This window comes from Thalia democratica, chromosome 1 (genome assembly GCF_965202585.1).
Source record: "Thalia democratica chromosome 1, ktThaDemo2.hap1.1, whole genome shotgun sequence".
NCBI classification, from domain to species: Eukaryota; Metazoa; Chordata; class Thaliacea; order Salpida; family Salpidae; genus Thalia; species Thalia democratica.
In genome coordinates this window covers 53,752,038-53,774,996 of record NC_139165.1, presented here as the reverse complement: position 1 = coordinate 53,774,996, position 22,959 = coordinate 53,752,038, and the positions used below count along the sequence as shown (strand labels likewise).

At 25.8% G+C, this 22,959-nt stretch overlaps 1 protein-coding gene across 1 annotated transcript; it reads left to right on the top strand.

Moving 5' to 3' along the window:
- Positions 1–14,944: 14,944 nt before the first annotated feature.
- LOC145847105 (UNC93-like protein) lies at positions 14,945–20,272 on the top strand. The gene is made up of 6 exons (XM_082953522.1): positions 14,945–15,034; positions 15,199–15,363; positions 15,445–15,629; positions 17,397–17,833; positions 18,060–18,235; positions 19,658–20,272. The coding sequence occupies exons 2-6, from the start codon at positions 15,276–15,278 to the stop codon at positions 20,128–20,130; spliced, it is 1,359 nt and encodes a 452-aa protein (XP_082809648.1). The 5' UTR covers positions 14,945–15,034; positions 15,199–15,275; the 3' UTR covers positions 20,131–20,272.
- Positions 20,273–22,959: the final 2,687 nt, after the last annotated feature.

The following is a 22,959-nucleotide window of genomic DNA, read 5'->3' as shown; positions in this document are numbered from 1 at the left end:
AAGTTTTGATTATTTTTTTTAGTTAAATTTTTTAGATGTGCAATATATTTTTAAATTGTTAGATAAACAAATTCTCATAGCAGTTTTTTTTTATGAAGGCTTATAGCTAAGCTATGTACTAGCTTGTTTTTTATATTTAGCATAAAAAAAACTACTATGAAAACTGTACTAGTGCGACAGTTTTTTAAGCATTTAAAAGTTGAAGATATTTGACATTTTTTAAAAGAAAGTCTTTAGACAATACAAGTTTAAACTTATAAATTTTTTAAAGCTAATTATACTTGTTTATTCTAACTATTGTTTAATATTTTTAAAGTCAAATATTTAAACTTCATATACCTTGAGTAACTGTTCACCTTATTAATGATAATTTATTTGACAAAAGTTTGTGGCTAGTAATTTATTAAATAGTTGTAAGTAAAAATAAATTGTATGAATGCTTATCCGTTAATAGTTTGCATAAGATAAAATTCAAAGTCCGTATTTAGATGGGTAAGCTGTTACTTATATGATTAACTGATGGGGTTAAGCCATTTTTACGTAATTTAACATTGGTTTATATATAATAACTTATAATATTAACTATAAGTCTCATTTTAAAAGTATAAAAAACTTAAATTAATTTTGAGATGTATTTAGCTTTGTCAAAGCTTTCAATATGGACCACAGCCTTTTTAGTGTAAATTCTAACGGAAGTTTAAAAAACAATAAAATTTATTTAATTTTTTGTTTATTGAGCTAGAGACCTCAACTTTTCTATAAACAATCCTAAAATATTTTATGAGATTTCTGATGTGAAAATATTATATAAAAAATAAATTATTAAAAACTAAATAAAAATATTTTATATATAGAATTATAGGGTTGCCAAAAAACCTGGAATTCGAGAAATTTGAAAAAAAAAACCTGGTATTTGCAGTTTTGCTGGTTTTGAACATTTCGCTATTTGAAAAAAAACTATATAGCTAATAGAAGTTTATCAAACTTATCTTGAACTAATGATAAGATAAATATTTCTTGAACCTTATCTTACTAGTACATTAGCTAGATATTTTAATTATTACTTGAATTGTAACATTTTACTAAAACATTTTTATTTTAATGCTTCGACTTAAACATCTATTTTGTTATACAATTTTCCTATCTCAGAATATCACTAAAATATATAATTTGTAAAAAGAAAAATACAAATAAAAAGACAGCTAAATTTTCAAAACGGTGTTAAGTGTTACCAAGTTTTAAAATCACATTTACCTGAATTCAATTACTGAATCTATTTGTAATAAAAAAATGTAAATCACGAGTAAGAACATTTAATATAAGTATCACAGCTTCGATCTAAATTTTATAAAGTTTTGATTTAGTCAAGTGCAACGTAATTTTTTTTTTAATATTAATTTTTAGTTGGTTTAACATTATTATAATCATTACAATTTAATTAAATTATTTATGCTGAAAAAATATGCCTCTTAATTAATAAAGTTAATTTTACAAAACTTGCGAAAGATATTAAATAGAAAAATAAGTGTCTGTTTAAAACATTTAAAAATTCATGCTACAACCAAATAGAGCTTAATGTTCAAAGCTATATTTTATTATTTGTATTAATTTTGAGCTTTTACATGTGATTAAAAGCTAACATTTTTGTAGTTCTTTTGTTACGTTTGAGAAATAAAATTAGTTATATCAAAAAGTTTAACAATAGCTGCTCGGGCTTGAAATATTAATGAGTTTTAATATACCTAAATTAAGCTAGGTAAGTCCCAGTAGTCATTTTAAGTAAAAAGTTAAGATAATTATTTAAATGGAAATAAATAAAGTATTTCAATATTATAACTAATAATACATTATCTAAAATAAAATATTAGCTAAAATTAAATTCTACCAGGAGATTTTTTTAATTTGATTAGTCGTCAAACAACTCGGTTTGTTTTTGAAGCCCAGTATTTAACCTTTAAGAAAACTTTCTGGATACGATAAAAGGAAAGCTGTTTTTTATTTATTGTAAGTTTACAAGTAGCCTATGTTAAATTATTTTATAATAGAACACTAAAGTTTATGTATTTGTAAAATAGTGAATTTAATGATATTAAGAGACGAGTTCTAGAAAATAACTTTAACTAAGTTAGTAAAACAAGGGGTCAGCAGCTTTTATGAGGAATGTGTCAGAATTACTGAAAAAAGTCCTAAAGGGCCAAAATCCAAAAAGTCTTTGCAGCCCACCAGTATATTTGAAAAGTATTACTATAAAAACATAAGAGCAACTATGAAATAAAATAGACAGAACAGTTGCCTCAAAAGCAAGGAAAAAAACTGGGTTTTCTACATTAGATTATTTAGCCAAATTTGCCGACTCCTGTTATCAACATTCAAAAACTTTGCTAAAGACTTAACAATAAATTTATAAGATTATAACTTTATTAAAAAGCCAACATTTTTATAATTTACTTTTAAATGTAAGATTGTTTTAAATAAAATGTACTAAAGATTATCGTGTTGAATTTGTCTCGTTTTTAGTGTTGTTAACAAACTTATCATTGAAAAAAGAATAAGACATCTTTAAACGAATTTTGTTTTATTTAACTTATTTTTTATACTTTTAATGAGCAGTCTAAAAGAAATTTTTAGTTTAAAATTTAATTTGAGACTGAAAGTACGAACTGCTGTAAAGCAAAGAAACTAATTTTTAATTATATCTACTATTGTGGTTTAACGAGAAGATTTACTAGAAAAACTTACCTGCAGTGAAGTAAAAACGGTTAAAAAAAATCATTATGTTATGTAAGATATTACTGAAAACTTCATTTGTTATTGCAGCACTGTTATGAATATTATTGGAACATTTCCTTAGCTGACTTACTTATATGCAAGTTTGAGCTTTTTTTTTTCAATATATGTATAGAAGTTAATCAAAATAAGCTTTGGAAACTTTGATCTTAAAACTAAAAAGATTTATTAAGTTACACCGATAAAGAGTAAGGATTATCTAATTATACTTACTACCCAGCATAAATAAAAATAATTCACTGAATAACGTAGTTGATAAATAACGTAATCAGCTTGTTAGACCGTACAAGTTTGAATAAACCTAATTTAACAAATCGAACAACTGTTAAAGAATTTATTTGAAGGAAGTGAGTGTTCAAGGGATATAATTATATATATATTAACAACTTGAGACTTGTTGTGACAAATTTATATTCTAAAAGCAAGAAATTATTTTTTTATTCTACAATTTTTAATGCTAAATATTCTCGTCTGAAATACTTTAAGAAAAGCTTTAATTTAATTAACTTAATTTTAAAAGTAGGTAGTTTTTAACTAGAATAAGTAAAACTTTCAATTTAAAACATAGCTTCATTAGAAAATGTATTGTAAAAATATTCAAAACTACATGCTAATTTGAATCTAACAACAAGTTTATATAAATTTCAACTTAGTAGAATTTTATTGATTACATGTAAGGAAGTTTTGAAATGATTCGTTGTTATTTTGAATAAAAATAAACAAAAAGCAACTCATAATAAGATTGCCATGAGGTTATCAAAAACAACTTTAACCATCCATCTACTTTAGAAATTTCTCAAAGTGGTACTATCGCCCTTTTAGAGATGAATAAGTGAATGGGTAAATTGTAAGTAAAGAAGTGGTATTAAATAAAGGAGGAAATTATTTTATACATTTTCAAGGGGACAAACATTAAAACTGTTTGGGAAAATCTGGCTTAGATTTTGGAACTGACAAATTGATTAAAAATATATTTTTCATTAAATCCTCTTAAATTTTTTACAATATGCCAATTACTAATATCTCGTATTTTTTTTACTTTGAAATAACCACTCTTTTGAAATTGTAAAATTTTTTTTTTATACTTTGAAATTTCGGTTTACTATCATTTCTAACTCGCTATCATTTCTAACCCGATCACTTCTAACCCGATCATTTCTAACCCGATCACTTCTAACCCGATCACTTTTAACTCGATTACTTCTAACCCGATCACTTCTAACCCGATCACTTCTAACCCGATCACTTCTAACCCGATCACTTCTAACCCGATCACTTCTAACCCTATCACTTCTAACCCGATCACTTCTAACTCGATTACTTCTAACCCGATTACTTCTAACCCGATCACTTCTAATCCGATCATTTCTAACCCGATTTAACCAAATCATTTCTAACCCAATCATTTCTAACCCGATCATATCTAACCTGATCATTTCTAACCTGATCATATCTAACCCGATCTTTTCTAACCCGACAATTATTAACCCGATCTGTAATAATATAGTTATTTTTTATTGTTTTAGAATAAGGATTTGTTTTAAAAACAAATTAGTCTTAAAAAAGTTGTTTTTTATCAAAATCTGGGCCAGTTTAACTGAATGCCACTTAACAAAGAACGCAAATTTATATACCTTAAACTCAAAAACTATAGTTTTTTCTAATATTTATAGATTAACAGCAAAACAATTAAACACTTTTGTATAATACTAATTGACTTATTTATAGTGATGTACCGGACTCACTATCCGGGTCCGGGTCCGGCCGGATATTGCCATTTTTGTTTGATATCCGGATCCGGCCGGATTCTAATTTAAAAAAAAAGTCCGGGTCCGGTTCCGGCCGGATTTTAATTTGAAAAAAAAGTCCGGGTCCGGTTCCGGCCGGATTCTAATTTGAAAAAAAAGTCCGGATCCGGTTCCGGCCGGATCCTTACTGAGGTCCGGCCGGACCCGGATCTAGTTAGTAAAAAAGAACATACTGAAAAGTATTTTTTCAAAAACAAACCATTTGTAAATTAATAAGAGTCATTTTCGTCAGTTAAAATTAAAAACCATCCGTGATTGGCTCATTTTGTACACGTGACTAATTTACATTTGTTTGCACTTAAACTATGAAATAAACATTTCATGAAATGCAACTCTTTACATATGTTGTAAAATTGAAAACTTTTTTATGAGTACTTGCATTATTTATTGTTTAAAGTTGAGCTCAGAGAATATTTAGATTTAATACGGTTGAATGAACGAGCCAATGAGAATCATATGACAAAATGTTTCAAACTAAATACTGATGCAACAAAACATCAGAACATGACAGGCAGTTTATATGTAAGCAGTTAGTTAGTTTGGTGTTTAGCTTGAAGCAACAAAATATCTTGAAGGTTTTTGTGAATGCTTATTGTAAGTAATGTTTTGTTTTAAAAGTGAATATTTCAACAGGTGTTTAATTGTTTAAATATTTAAGCCAGGTTTATAGTCTAGTAGTTTATTAAAAATTTTACAGTTTCTTGTTTACTAAAAGTTTTATTTAATTTTTATTTTTTGTTTTAAGTCTTTTGATATAGATTTAAATAGCTTCCAGTTTTTAAAGTGTTACAAAAGTAATTAATAATTTTGTATATGCTAGTATTTCTTGTTGTGTTTTATATAAAAGATTCATCACTCAAAACTGTCGTGTCTGATTATAGAAAGTAGTCTCAGTTAGAATTTAGTATTTGTTAGATATTAATTAAATAAGGTAGGATTTAATTATGATGGGTAGTACTAATAAGTTAAGTGTACCACAATCAGTCCACAACTTTACTACCAAATTGTCAACCTTTGCTAGCTGTTTTACTGATTATTAGATTAAAGTAATTTTTCAGTTTTTAAAATCTCATTCTGACTCAGGCTTGTTTATACTCACTCTAGCTAGTTTTATTGACTTAAACAGTGGCAACCCTGCTAGTTTGAAAATTTTTGGGAATTTTAGAAAATCTTGGACTGCCTCAGGCTAGTTTAGTTTTTTATAAAAACTCAGGCTAGTTTTCTTTTAGATTTTGAATGAGTTTGAGCTGATCCTGTTTTTAATATTTTGTAATTTTCTAGTGTATTTTGTTCAAGAACTTGATTTCAGATTTTTAATTGTAAATAACACCTAAATTTGTAAACCTTGTGGCTAGCTGTTCTACTTATCATTAAACTAAAGTTTTTTTTTTCAATTTTTAAAAAACTCATTCTGACTCAGGCTAGTTTATTCTAGTGATGTCACTATCCGGGTCCGGGTCCGGCCGGATATTGCCATTTTTGTCTGATATCCGGATCCGGCCGGATTCTAATTTGAAAAAAAAGTCCGGATCCGGTTCCGGCTGGACTCTAATTTGAAAAAAAAAGTCCGGGTCCGGTTCCGGCCGGATTCTAATTTGAAAAAAAAGTCCGGATCCGGTTCCGGCCGGATTCTAATTTGAAAAATAAGTCCGGATCCGGGTCCGGCCGGACCCGAAATTGTGAGTCCGGTACATCACTACTTATTTATGATTTGAAGGAGAAGGTTTTTAACAAATTTAGTTTTAACTTCTGAATAAGCAAGTTTAACATCAATTCTGTCATCGATCAATGAGTTCCAATAAAACCAAACATACCTGCACAATCTTTCAATTTAGAATTAACTTCCACTTTCTTTCCAACAAAAAACCTTCACTTAAAAATTCAGCAACACATATTTAGTAAATTATTTTAATGATTTTAGTGCAGCAATCAGCAAAACAGTCTCAATTACGCACTTTTTCATTAAAAGAAGGTTCATAGTTACTTTTATAAAATTCTTTTAGACCATACTAGAATGTCAGAATTCAAACAAACTACATAAGTTCATGAATGAAATTTATTTTTGTTCAAAAATCAACCGGATATACACATCCTGACTTTTAGAGTTAGGTTCTGTACATTTGTGCAACCGTTTTGTATTTCATTGTTTTCTTATCAACTATTTTTGTCGCTTTTCCAAAGCATAATCGATGCAATTAAAATAAACATTATTGGAATTAAGGTACAGACAATTGTAAAAAAAAAAAAAAAAGTGCATTGACTGACCACTAAATTTAAAGTCCAAAGCACATTAGGAACACAGATTAAAAAAATATCTATCGAACATATTGAAAAACCTTGTATTATTTACAGAGGAAAGGCGCTGCTAACAAAATAAAACTATAGAAATACCCAAGTTCTACATATTATATCAATGGTTTATTTTCGTTAGGTTTATAAATCAATGGTTTATTTTCGTGGTAATTAATTATTTAAATAAAGTTAAAATGGATTAATTATTAACTGTAGTTAATTAGTTTTAAAAAGCATTACGAAAATTCTAAGTCTTCTGTTTTCTAAAGATTAAGTATTAAGTTTTGATAGTCGTCAATATAAGAAATATAATGAGTTTTGCAGCCATTAAAGACTATTCCGTACTTTTTCTTTGAAGAGATTTTATATGGTTAATATACATTTTTTAATTATGGAGACCAGATTGGCAAGTTGCATTCAAATTTAAGGCGAATTTATATAAAATACAACTTTTTAAGAATATTAATATCAGTATATATGAAACTCGAGATAATACAGTTAATAAAATTTAGTAATCGTAATTAGTATGGTGGTTTCATTTAAATTATTATTATTAAATTCTAAGTTTTTAAAACGAAAGTGTATACTGTTTAAATAGTCAAAAGTAGCTGTAGACATTTTTCAATATTTAGAACCCGTCATTTACTAGAACTTAAATTTAACTTTCTTTCTTTTAGCCAATGGTAATTTATATTTAAAGGTTTAATAAGATATATTACATAATAAACTTAACTATAAAAGTTAAGTGTCGAAAACTTATTATTTTGCTTTTTTTTTTCTTTCAAAATATGATGTATATAAAGAAAAACAAATTTACATTTATCATGAAAATTTAAAAGTTTTCAAAATTTAAAATTGCAAAAACAGCTTCTCACGATTAATAGTAGAAACTTCTTTAAAAAATTTCTTGATATCTTTTAAAAGTTATTGTATTACAGGTTTCCAAAAACACAAGAACTTAAAATTATTCAGCGAAAATTAAATATGAAATATGAGTATAAGTTACTTGGTTAATTTATGTATTTTTAAAATTTATAATAAAATAATAAAATTTGTTTGTATTGTGAAACTCTAATAAAGGTTTCTAGAAAATTAGAGGTGCAAAAATCGTTTTAAGAAATTTAGAGGTGCAAAAAAAAACACCGTGAATAAAGTCAATAGATTTCAAGCTGGCTTTACTGTAATGAATAAAAAGTAAATATCTTGCGTGTAAAAATCGTCTGAAAAAATAGTTGATTAAAGGAAACAAAAAACTTATGTAGTTTTTATAAACATTTGCTTCTAGTTTTACTTGATTTAACTATAATTAATCTATTACTCTATTTCAAAATGTTTTTCAGTACTTATTTCGTTTATACTTACGTTATTTTAACTATATTACATAATATTGACTAATATTGTTAAAAAATTTTTGTCTACTAAAGTACTAATTTTAGTCGTAATTAAAACATTTTGTATGTTATATAGATTTAAGTGAAGGTTTTAAAGAAGATTACCTGGGCGAGATTTGATTAACCTCGGACTTATTATTCAAATAAACATGTCTGTTTAATTGTTAGTGACTTTTTTTTGCTTTAGGACTAAGTAGGAATTTATTAATGATGTGAAATCAAGACGCTCAATCGACGTAATATACTTTTGCAGTTTGTTATACGACATAACTGTTTTAATATCTAGGTTATACCTAAAATTCAGGCTTTAACACTTAATGTAACAAAAGTATTTAATTTCTACTCGTGTTTGTTTAAATTAAACTATCTTAATAGGCCTATGTAAGTTGTATAACAAATTGTAAAAGTTATTAAAATGAAACTTAAAAATAACCTACTATAAATCGCTAGTACATTAGTCAGCAATAATACAACATTTACAACAGACTTACATTGTAGTTTTTGGACCGTAATATAAAGGTTTTTGTATCTGAATATTACAATTGTCAAGGTTTACGTTTTAAAATTTGCTTATGTTAAAGTTATTATAGTCACGTAAATCATTATAAGATCCAACTTAAATATAGTTATAAGTGCTTACTTAAAAATCCTACAAAGAATAGTTCAAAATATTGTTAAGTAAACGATTTAGTGAATTGTATATTATTAACGAAAAACGGCTGTTAAAGTAGATTTAAAGAACAAAATAATATGAAATAATGAAAAAAAATTGAAATTATGTCTAGGATGAAATATTAAAAAATAAGGTGATAAAAGTAACTAAAACTTATGTTTATTTAACACTAAAGTTAAAGTTCTTACTAACAATGTTTTTTTACGTAAAACTTTAAAATCATAATGTTTTAAAAAAACTAAAAAAAAATACTTTAATAATTTTCTAATACTAGTTAGTTTTTGAAGCAATCTATATCAAAATTAAGAAATAAAATAAACAAGTAGAATGGGTTAGAAATGATCAGGTTAGAAGTGATCGGGTTAGAAGTGATCGGGTTAGAAATGATCGGGTTAGAAATGATTGGGTTGAATCGGGTTAGAAGTAATCGGGTTAGAAATGATCTTGTTTGAAATGATCGGGTTAGAAGTGATCGGGTTAGAAGTGATCGAGTTAGTAGTGATCGGGTTAGAAATGATCGGGTTAGAAGTAATTGGGTTAGAAGTAATCGAGTTAGAAGTGATCGGGTTAGAAATGATCGGGTTAGAAATGACCGGGTTAGAAGTGATCGGGTTAGAAAGGATCGGGTTAGAAATGATCGGGTTAGAAATGATCGGGTTAGAAGTGATCGGGTTAGAAGTGATCGGGTTAGAAATGATCGGCTTAGAAATGATCGGCTTAGAAGTGATCGGGTTAGAAATAATCGGGTGAAAAGTGAACGGGTTAGAAATGATAGCGGGTTAGAAATGATCGGCTCCCGAAATTTCAAATACCTTAATCTTTTAAAGATCTTAATTTAATCTAAATTAATGTTTTTGAAATGTATTTGATCTCTAGCTCAAAAGAAGAGATTTGTTTTGAACTTTTTAATTTTCCGAGAAAACTGCTGTATTTGTATAAAAACCGTTTTATAAAAATTGTAAGTTAAAAAATTAAATACTTATATTACATAATTACTACCTTATAGTTCATACTTAAAGCTTTCATGTTTTTTTTTCTAAAATAGTGCTCTGACCAACGAGAGCCTTAAAATATTTACAAAAAAAAAGTGATCTTAAGTTTAAAAGACACTTACAGTAGCCGTCAAATGACAAAAAAACAAATATATTAGACTATATTTTGTTAAAGCAACTTAAGACCATTAATAATATATTGTTTTATGGAGTCCTTAAAAATATATTTTAGGTTATACATACAATAAAACGTCGTTACAGTAAGTGTTGTATATGTAATAAATGTTATATTTTTAGATAGACAGTTTACGAGTGTCATTAGTATACCGTTTATGTTGTGATTATCGATATAATTTGCTTATGAAATTAATTTCTGCTAAATTTTTTATTCAAACTTTGTTGTATCACATTCAATACAGAGATAGAAAAATATACGATTGAATTTCAAAATTAACTTAGTAGCAGTCTCAAATTTAGTAAAAATTTTTTTAATTGTACAAATTTAAATTATCTTAAAAAGATTGATTTATAAAAAAACAAAAGTTTTGACTAACGAGCTTGAATGGCTTTTTCCGTAATTTTTTTTTAACCAAACTTTAAAACCAATTATTTTCAATTTCTTTAATGCTAACTTGATACTTTTTTTTAATTCTAAAAAACGTTTTTTTGCTTAGCTTTTCACAAAATTTTTCATCGAATTGGGTTTTACTTTTGTAGTTGGGCCCCTTTAAAAGTTTAATGTTTTTTTGGTTTTCTCACTTTGCAACGTTTTTATCAAAAAAATTTTTTTTTTATTTTTTTATTATTAACATACTTTTTAAATTGAGTTTTATAACGTTATTATTATTAAAAAAAAATTTTTTTATTATAACATATGCTTAAATAAATTTTTCAGAAATGTTCCAAATTTGCACAGTTTTGGTTTTTTTTTACATGGTTTTATAGCAAAAGTAAATTTTTTTTTAATAAGTTTTATATTTAACAGACTTATATAATAAAGTTTTAGAACGTTATTATACTTTTTCCCAACTTATTATTGTTTTTAAAATATATGACCGATTTAAGCTTTACCTAAGTTTTTTGTTTACATAATTTGAGGGATTTCTTGATCAAATGCTAAGAATTTAGGTAAAACTTAAATCGGTCATATATTTTAAAAACAATAATAAATTGGGAAAAAATATAACAACGTTATAAAACTTAATTATATAAGTCTGTTAAAAACAAAACTTATTAGAAAATAATTTACTTTTGCTATAAAACCATGCAAAAAAAAAACCAAAACCGTGCAGATTTAGAACTTTTCTGAAAAATTTATCTAAGCATATGTTGAAAAAAAAATATTTGAAAAATAATATTAATAACGTCTTAAAACTCAATTTAATAAGTATGTTAATAAAAAAAATATAAATTTTTGAAGAAAAACGTTGCAAAGTGAAAAAATGCAAAAAAGTATAAAATTTTTAAAGGGGCCCAACTACAAAAATAAAACCCCAATTCGATGAAAATTTTTGTGAAAAGCTAAGCAAAAGAACGATCTTTAGAATAAAAAAAATGTTTTCAAGTTAGCATTAAAGAAATTGAAAATAATAGTTTTTAAATTTCGATTAAAAGATTATATATACGAAAAACGCTATTCGAGCCAAATCAACGCTCGTCATAAGTACAGTAACATCTGGCATCTTTACGCACTTGTGTTACGCACTCTCGTTTTGTTACGCATTTTAGAATTCTAAAAAATTCAAAACATAAAATTTTATTTTTTTTAAATATTGCACAAATTAGGTTTATTGCTTATTTTTAATTTAAAATATTTTTTAAATGCTAACTCACCTCTTTATATCTTTAGACTTTGTAAACTTATGTTCCTTGATTAACTGACAAACATTTAGTTATACCTCATTATATCAGAATTTTTGTTAACAATAAGAGATTAAGGGCATAGGGGGGTAAACACTCTTTTTTGGTTTTTGATCTTGATTTATATAGTTTTTACTAAGCTACAAGATGTTTTTTTTAGATTTAAAAAATTCAAAATAATTTTTGAGATACAGCCGGTCAAAGTCGGAGACAACAATAGGATTCTTATGGGAGGCGCAAACTAAAACGGCAAATAACTAGAAATCACTAAAAATCTATGTCCTCCTACGTTTTTTGAGATAACTACCTCAAATTTTTAGGAAATGTTACTTGCAATATTTAAAAAATTCTGTTGGAACAGCATTAAAAAAAATTAAAAAATAAAAATTTTATAACAAAAACACTAAATAAAAACTGTTTTTTTTGTTAATTTTTTATATAAAATTTATATTTTTTTTTATTTTTTTAAAATTCCTTCCAAAAGAATTTTCTAAATATATCAAGGAACATTTTCTAAAAATTTGAGGCAGTTATCTCAAAATATGTAGGAGAAGATAGATTTTTAGTAAAATAGTCTATTTTTGCCGTTTTAGTTTGCGCCTCCCATAAGGATCCTATTGTTGCTTCCGACTTTGACCGGCTATATCTCAAAAATTATTTTGAATTTTTTAAATCTGTAAAAAGCATTTTGAAGCTTAGTAGAAACTATACAAAATAAGATCAAATTTCGAAAAAAGTGATAACCCCCCTATGCCCTTAAATTAAATTCTGAAAGAAATATGACTGTGTTAAATAATGAAAGTATAATGAAATCATGAGAGTTTAAAACAAAAATAAATAATACATTACTCTTGCCCTATATATGAATAAACATCAAAAAAAGAAATCTAATTAAACTTCCTATCAACAAATAACAGTGATACTTAATAAATATAGAGCTTACAATTAACACAAATATCAATTGTTTTTTTTTAGAAAACATATCACTAATTTTCATTTGACGTTTTATATAAATTTTAGTCTTTTTTTTGAATATTTGTATAGTTTTATCTTTTGTTTTCATATCTATAAATAAAGTAAACAAATTGTTAAAAGCGGGAAAGTCCTCAGTCTGCTTTTAACTAGAAGCAATATCAAATGACAGCCATTATAGTAAGTATATTTGGTACCTCTCGTATCTTTACTTTTCTGTGGACACAATGTGCGTAAATAAGCGAGAGGTTACTGTAAACTAATTTTTTTTTGTTTGTAATATTATTACTCACCGCTTGCTATTGTTGAAGTAAATTTAATTTTTATTAGTAAACAACTATTTTCTATTAATAATCATTTAAACTCTATAATTACTAAAAATAAACTGTTATAAGTTCTGGTTATTCAAGTTTGTTTTATTATTTAATTGTAATTTAAAATCGGAACAACTTCCTTAAATATAAACATAAGGTTGTCGTTTTACGATTGATAGTACAATAGGGTTTTTAGGAAACTTATATGTATAGACAGATTTTTAATTTTTTAGAGAAAAAAGCTTTAGTACTTACTCTTTTCTCTTCATCGATAAACGTAATAGATATAAGATAATAATATCTTTACAACTTGTAATTTTTTTATCCTATTACGTGATAAAAAAATTACAAGTTGTAAAGAGATCGTTAATTAATCTATAACAATTTTTTTATTAGTATAAGTCTGAACTTAGATAACAATTTTGTAAATATTATAGTAAAACATTAAATTTAAGTAACTATATATTAACTTTTATCAATGAAACCTTTTCCTTTTTGCGTAAATTTAAAACAAGTTTGTTGCATTTGTTTATTACTAAGTTATTAGAGGTAGATTTACATTATGCATACACTTTTTATTTTAATAAATAAGTTTAGCTTAATCACTAAAAGTCAAAAATTTATTTGTTTGATTAGTTATATGATAATAAATACAAAAAAATTATAATAAGTAGTTTTTAGACAAATAATTAGATATAAGAAAAGAATTAAGGCAATTATTTTAAAGATTTTTTGTCATAATTTTTTGTAATATTCTTTAGCTAAAAAGTACAAATTTATCAAAAAAGTAATACTAAAATCTTTACAAAATCTACAGTTAAATAAATTAATTAAGTTAGTGCTTATAATGTCCTTTTTAAAAATGTGCAACATTTATCCTAATAGAAAATTCTATAATCATCTTGACCATAAATTTTAAACACACTTCGAGAAAAATTTTCGTCTATACTAAACCTTAATACAAACTTTTATTGCAACAATTACGCTGGACATGAAAATGATTCACGACTACGCATTGCACAAACTTACTTAGCTAGTAAACTGCATTGTTGTAGATACAGTTCAGATTATGTTATGAATTAGTAGTTTAAATTTTTTTTTAGTTGACTAAAAGTATTGAAACTAGCTAGCATATTTAGCTTTATCTTGCATATGGCAGTAGAATAAAGTAATTTTAGTAACATTATAATAAATATCCTTGATTTAAAATAAATATAAAATTTTACATAACGTACTATGCAGCATAAATATTTACAAATTCATAAAAAGTTGTTACCATATAAAAGCAAATGAAGAAACTAGGTCCTTTTTTTTTAAATCAAACTACTATACAAATTTTATAATTTTTACGTTATTTACATCTTTTATATTAAATTATGTAGTCTAAGAACAATTAGTATTCTTTTTTTTTTGGAAGAAATTTCTAACTTTCAAATCAAGTAACGTTCAAAAACTTATTTAAAAATATTAGGAATATTTAAGTAATTTAAACCTAATATTTAAATTTAATTTTTCAGATAAAAAAATATTGGATATGAAAGTTCTCAATATTGAAAAAAAACTACTGGTATTAAACTAATAAAATTGCACACAAAACTGCTAAACCACTTATTTTGCTTTTATTCTAACGTTATGCTTTTACAATTCTACACAAGTTATTTAGTTATTTTTATTTCTATTAGCTAAGTGGTGCTAGAGAATAGTAAGTGTATTTAAACAAACCATTAAAGATTTAGTAATAAAACTTTACTTTGCAGTTGTAATGTAATTAACAGTAGTGTTTCAAAATGTTTGTTTAGTATTATGCTTTTGCTTTATAACAGAGTTGTAAATATTATAATAAATGAAATGGAAAATACAGCTTTTATTAACAAAGTTTTTCGATCCTTAATACTTTTAACTTTTGCTTGGACACAAAGTTTTTCTGCTTATTATGCACTTGAAGGTAAGCGGTGTTTATATAGTTTTTTAATATTTGAGGTTTTTCATAATTTTTCAACTTAACTATACAGTTATGTTATATTAAAATTACTAAACATAATAAAAAATTACTTAGAGTTTTTAGGCTGCAAAATAATAAGAAGTTGTTACAAACCTTAACCCACACAGGACTTCAAAGTAGTGTAAATCCAACCACTGGTTTAATTTCCTTAAGCCTTATATACGGATTTTACTTTGTTTCGTCAATGTTGCTTCCAGCTTACGTATCCAGAAAATTCAAGCCATACCAAATATTACCATGTTGTCAACTTTTGTATGCGTTATACACAGCAGGTTAGAAAATTTTGTTGTTAAACAATTGATTAAAAACTCCATTAGTTTTTATAATTAACTTAAGTGAATAACTTTTTTTAGCAAACTACTTTCCAACTGCCTGGACTTTGTTCCCAAGTGCAGTTATAATGGGAATAGCTGGAGGACCTTTTTGGGCTACAGCGAGGGTATACGTAGCAAGTCTAGCTAAAGTGCACGCTACTTATTCAGCTGAGGAATTACCTAAAGTTTCTGCTCGTTATTTCGGTATATTTTATATGATGCAGGTACTTTTGTAAATTGTTTTCAAGTACTATACTGGTCTATTTACCAAATTTTATTAAACACAAACAAAATGTATTAAAAATAAGTAATGCTTTAAAAACGTTTACTCGCTTTATAAGTAAGTGTGTTGTCAACGTACAAAAATAAGGAATTTACTTCAATTGAAAACAAACCCATTCAAGTTCATTTGGAAGAGTGCTCACTGCTTACGTAATTTCAAATGCTGCACTTAAATCAATAAGTCTGCAATTACAAAGCAAAAGCTTCAATATAACGTATATTTAAGTTTAGTTTAAGTGTATATAAATTAAAACAAATATAAGTTATAACAGTTAAACAATTAAAAAATGATTAAGTTTGTTCGGTGTTTTGCCATTTTTTCAGTAACTATAATTTTTGCCGTAGCAGTTAATAAAAACTTATAAGCAAAACTGTAGAATATTTTCGATTACACACTTAATTCAAACTTTTTATACTTAATTTTTAGTTTCATGAGTTATAATTTTTTTATAATAGTAATAGTCAACTTAAAGTATTTAGGTAAAACCAAAGAAAAATTTAGACTATGTAAAGTTATTATTGACCCAAAACTAAAAAAAAACTTAAAGTTTACTTTTGATTGTACTAATCTTCAGAGAAACTTTTTGAAAATGTTCTACACTTTTAGTTATCTTTTTTTATAACAAAATTTTTAACACAAAGTTTTTAAAATAAAGTTTTCTTATAAATGTCATTACCACTTTTAGAGTTTGTTTTAAAACAACTGAAATATATTGACGTTCTCAAACAATTTTTTTAAACCTTTTTCAAAAAGATGAGTGTGTATAGTAAATAGTTATTGTACAGTTACTCTCATGTATATAGTTGATATATTCTATTTAAAGTGTGTTTAATATAACAGTACAGTTGAAAACTATTACAACTAATAACTATTATAGTTAATAGTTGTTGTTTGTATATTACTTTTATCATTTTTAGATTAAGTAAAGTGTCAAACTTTAAAAATTTAGTTTAAAGCTAACGATTAAAAAAACACTTTTTGAACATGTCTAACTAAAAACAAAATTAGTTTACTTAAGTTTTTGAAAACAACTTAACACCTGTATCATTTTTTAAATTCTGTTTTATAGGTAGTATTAATTTGTATTATTTATAAACGTTATTACAGTACTGTTTACTTTACTATTAACTTTTTTTTCTATTTAGATAAAAAATTATAAAATTAAGTAAAACAATACTTTGAAAAAAATTATTTTAATTTTAAACTTTGACTCTTTTGTTCGGTCAAACATAGAGTTGTAAAATAATTTTAACTTTACAGTAAAGATTTTTGAAATGATCTTAAAAATAAAATAACAATTTTTTTTTTACAATCTTGGAATATTTAGATATTTTAAAACATAAGGTTTTATTAGAAACTAACGCTAAAGTTAAAGATAATTTTTATAAACAAATTTGGAGCGCAGTTGTATTAAACTAATAGTTTTTAAACTTAAAGCATTTAATAAACAAAAGGATTTCAATATGTGGTCCTTTAAAATTTTTGAAGTGGCTTAATGCCAAAAATTAATAATTAAAGTACCTTTGTACATATTTTTATCTTGATAGTTTTTAATAAAAATATAAATAAAGTTTATTTAAGCTCTTTTGTTCTTTATTGTATTTTTTTACTAAATAAATTGATAAAGAGTTTTGTGTCCAGAATATTTATGTTCGAAATGTTTCCTGACAGATGAAAACGTTAGACCTAAAGTTTTTTTTAATTCTAGGCATCTCAAGTGATTGGTAATGCACTTATGTGGTTAATAAATGAAACAGCAAAAGAAAGCAATTTGGACACACTTTCAAATAATATAACTACTTTAGAGTATACAGAGACTAATCAAAACGATTCTAACTGTGGTATTTTTCATACAACCACCGAAACAGAGAAAGGAAGTCATAATGACCTAGACTCTGGAAACATAAACTATTTAGCTATATCTATTTTCTTAGCAATGCAAGTTTTTTCTGCTGTGCTTTTTTATTTTCTCTATGACCCAACGAGCTTTAAAGAGCCCAATAACGAAGGTAACAAGCTTAAAGAAAATTTTACGTCCTGTTTGTCTGTTGAATTAGATAAGTTTGATAACACAAGTTTACAAATTGAAGAAGTTAATAACAATACGAATCTACTTGACAAGAATGAAGAGAGAAACAAACTTAAGTAATTACTATTTAGTTATTTTTTACATATATATTTATTGTATTAAGTGTGATTAGATCTAAAATATATGTTTAGTTTAGATTGTTTACACTAAAAAAGCAAACAATATAAAGAAAAGTTCCGCTATAAAATTAACAAAAAAAAAACATTTAAATACGCTTGTTAACTGTTTTGTTTCAGTTTCTAGAGTTTAAAGTAAAGTTTTTAATTTTTTAACGTTTTTTAGCCAAGTTTGCGAAAATGACTCTGTAAAGAAAGCACCCTCGATGTTACAAGCAATGTTTAACTTGGTAAAATCAGACAAAACTTGCATATTAATGTTAATGTTGACATTTCATACGGGTTTTTTACATTCAACATTTGTGGGTGACTTTACCAAAAGCTGGGTTTCTTGCGCTAAAGGTTGTTTATTTTTGATGCATGAGTTGTTGTTAGTTTTATAACTAAATAAAAATAGTTTTGTTATAAGTTTTTACATACAAAACTATAAATGATAACTATTCTTATTGTTCAAAAACTAACTTTTATAAGCTGTGAAATAAATTAGGTTTAAAAGTTTATACAAATTTTAAGTCTACAAAATATTTTTTTTTTGAAAAAGAAAAGTGATACTTCGCTTAAGTATGTGTTTGTATGTTTAAAAAACTTCCAAGTCTGCATTGTTTTTAATTAAAATAAACTTGTTACACATGATGCTAATAATAAATTATAAATTTACTAAACTTTCAAAAAGCAGATTAATTTTTATAAATAATAACATTTTTGATCTAACTTGTGAGTTTTATACAGAAACTAAAACGTTATTTATAATAATAAAAAAAACAATTATTTTCTTGTAAAACATTTTGTATAAAAAAAATACTTGTTTAAATTAGATTGTCAAAGAAATAAAATAAGAAAATTACTTTTATAATTTTTTATTTGAAATAGAAATTTTAAAACAATTAAAACTATCAGTATTAAATACTTTATTGTTTAAACTTTTATTGTTATTTAAATATATATCGTTGACCAAAAATACGCAGTACACTATACCGCAAAACAATTAATCATACGATGTTTATGCGGTGCAGTCTAGTGTAAACAAATCTCAACTTTGTGAAGATAACCGAAATAACAAATAGTTTAAAAAAATGAAAATTATTATTAGGGTTGCCAAAAAACCTGAAAAAACATTAACTTTATAAATTAGTAAAAAAAGTCTAGACTGAAATTTTGAATAAAAGTTACTAAGAATCCTGGAAAAACATGATATTTTAAACAACTACATGTAAATAATAAAAATTTGATTAGATACAAAAATTATATTATATACAACAACTGTTTTTATTTCATTTAGAGTTTTATTTATTATAAAACACACTTATAGTGGCATTATAGTGTCTTCTTAATATTTTCATAGTGTTTAAGACAGTTTTTAATTTAAATTTACTTTTATATTAAAAATGGACAAGAGAACGTGTATTTACAAACATCATGAAGAAGTTCAAAAAACCTTAAAAAAATACAAAACCCCTTTCGCAACCCTGTCTTAGACGTTATACATTTGCAATTACAGACAAAATAACTAGCTGAGATATTAATATTAATTAATTATAATATAAATGACGGTATTTATGACTAGTTTGTATCTTATAATAAAAGTTTAAAATGCATGGTTTTAGTGAACTATTTGCTAACTTTTATAAAGGTTAAAAAAAATAATTTTTTGAACGATTAAAATTACAAGTCTTATAACAATTAGTTAACTTTTTGATTGATATCTAAAATTTATAATGTATATATAGTTCTAGTAAAATCCAAAAACAAAACTAATACCAACAGGAGTGTCTTATGTGCCAACCTTACTCATGATGTACGGGGCAATATCAACAGTGGCAAGCTTTTCTATCGGCTTCATTGTTAAGCTAATATCTGTCACTTATCTCATTTACTTTTCCTTGCTAGTTGAAGTATTGATGTTTGTAACTTTGACATTTTGGTGGATTCCTATGTCAAACGACCCTATTTGGTATTTTTTGCTATACAGCGCGGGATTTGGAATGTGTATCGGTCTAGGAAGAAGTTTAGTTGCTCAGGTCTATTCACAGCTCTATTTTGATAATACAGCGGCAGGAATGGCACTACTAGGCTCAGGCGAGGCTATTTCTTCTTGCGTCATGTTTGCCCTTGGTGATATGACGCCTCCAATTGTCAAAATTATGTTGACTTTGTGTTTTGCTGTTTTCGGCTCTTTGTTGTACCATGTGGCCTGGAATTTAAAAGATAGCAAAAATAGGTACTATAAAGTCAAATAAAAAATATTACTAAAAAAGATAATATGAAGACAATAAAAATTTTGGTTTACTAAAGATATCTTGATAGTTGTTTTGTCTATAACTTTAAAGTAAATGTCTTTTTTTTCATACTGCCAATCATAAATCCCATAAAGTAAGGTTTTAAAATTCTAGCTGTTTTAAATTATAATGATTTCATTTAGATCATTATCTGTCTAGTTTTGACGAAATAAGGACGACAAATATAAATTTTAAACTGCTAGATTTTGAGAACCTTCATTTATAACAACTCTACTTTTAAAATAAAATTGAACTTGGCTATTAAACTATTCTTGAATGACATCTTTTGTCATCTATAAAAATAAACATTTAATAACTTTTAAGAAAGTCTTAGTTACAATCATTCTTAAATATTGTTTTAGTCTGTATTAAATGTTAGTACGTAAACTTTGAACTACTAGATTACAAAAAACTATTAGTTTTACAATGTATTTTATTACATTTAATTTTCTGTACGTACCCTTAATATAAGCTTTTATGAAAAGGATAAAACAATTTGAAAGTTTATACTTTTTAAGTTCATTATATAGCATTATAAAAGAAATTTATAAAACAAAATATTAAAGACTCTTAAAATTACCAGATAAAAACTGCTACACTAAATTTTTTGTTTTTGATTAGTTTATATATCTAAGTCTAATTGCAATTATTAATTTTTAATAAAATTGTTTTATTAACTACCATTTTGATCGTATCATATTTTATAAAATATATTATTATGCAATACCTTACAATCGAATTACTAATAACCTTGATAGTTTTTAAATTATACGATAAAATCCTAACAATAATTTCTGTATAAACACAAAATCGGATTTTATTGATCTATATTTTATTTATTTTTACTTAAAAATTTAAAATATTTTATATTTTTTTCAAGTTCTCTTTTTTAATGTTGATCGAAGTACTTGACTTATACTGTAAATTCATAATTTTTTATTATTTAATAAGTTTTCTTTTAATTACTTTATTCTTTTTTTTATAAATCATAGATTATTATTTTGAAATTAATACATACAAAGATATATTAAATACAACTGTTTATAAGTTAAGCTCAAACAATAGAGCAATTTCTAATACTTTTAGTTACGTACTAGTAATGAAAGTTTTAAAACAAGAAAGTTTATGAATAAGAAACAAATTTAGATCTAAAAGTTAACTACTAAATATCTACGATAGCTATTCATTTATATTTATGATTAAGTGATATATTGAATGTATGTTGTTTTGTAAATTACCTTCTTGTTGATCACATAATTCTTAGGTATACATTATTTAGCCTTAAAATTTTGTGTTCAAAATAAAAGATTGCGTTTTTTAAAACTCAAATAACAAATAGTCTATTAGTAAGAAGCAATATAAAATAACATTTAAAAAAATAAATTTAATCTAATTTTGATAAACTATCAAGGTACAGTTCAGATTATTTTAAGGTAGATTCTTTAAAAACCATACTGTTATAGTAGCTCGGATTTAGATCTAGAAGACACTTTTTATTGGCAAATTAGAAAAAATATTTTGACAGTTAGTAGAACCTGATTTAAATAAACAAAGCTGAAATTTTTATAACCCTATTTTAATAGCTTTCATTTCTGTTAGGTACATTTTATTTCAAAATCAAATACTTAATGTATGCACCATAGAGAGTTTTATTAGAAAAACTCCGATTATTAGTAGTAATATTGGTTCATCTTCATCTGACGAAATGCCTTCTTCTTACAATGCTTGCTATTCATGCAAAAAAAACTATTTGCTTCATCTAAAACTTAATCTTTAAGTTCTATGTTAAGCTATTTTAACAATTATAAACTTAGCTAAAATTTAGTTATACGATTATATATCAAAGTTATTTATAAACTAAAATATGTAAACAAGTAGTTGAATCATTAGGAACTTTAAACAGCTAAAAGAAAAATATGACTATTGTGAATGTTTATTTTTTAAGGTCCTTTTTGATAAACAGTTAGATTGGCTATAATGAAACAATTTTTGGACAAGATCTTCTCGAGTATAAACTTTTAGGCTCTGTATAAAGTTCAAACTCAAGGGATAGATTCTAGTACTTTTATAGTTAGTTTTTTCATTGCTTTTTATAGTGTAAAAAGATCAGGCTTTTTTAAGCCCTGACTTACTGGTTTCAAAACGCATTCATTATTCTTAAACTTTCCGCTAGTTGGATTCCTTTTCTCTGTCTTTCTCATTTTTCATTATAGCTATACACAAAGTCATGACAAACGGATTCAGTTTGTGTGGGCGCTTTGGCGTTAGTACTTTTTGATTCATTTCAAACTTTTTTGTAGTAACACAGTTTTGTGTTTTGAATAGATATGTTTCTGTGTTTAATAAATGTGTATATATCGTAAAGGGGAGCGGGTCAGAATGACACAGCGACAAAATGACACGGTCGTCAAATAGACACGGTGCGTCAATTTGGCACAGCGACAAAGTGACACGGTGCGTCACCTTGGCACGGTCCGTCACTTTGGCACGGAGGGTCACTTTGGCACGGCGACAAAATGACACGGTGCGTCACTTTGGCACAGAGGGTCACTTTGACACGGCGACAAATTGACACGGTGCGTCACTTTGACACAGCGACAAAATGACACGGTGCGTCACCTTAGCACGGTGCGTCACTTTGGCACGGAGGGTCACTTTGGCACGGCGACAAAATGACACGGTGCGTCACTTTGGCACGGAGGGTCATTTTGGCACAGCGACAAAACGACACGGTGCATCACTTTGGCACGGAGGGTCACTTTGGCACAGCGACAAAATGACACGGTGCGT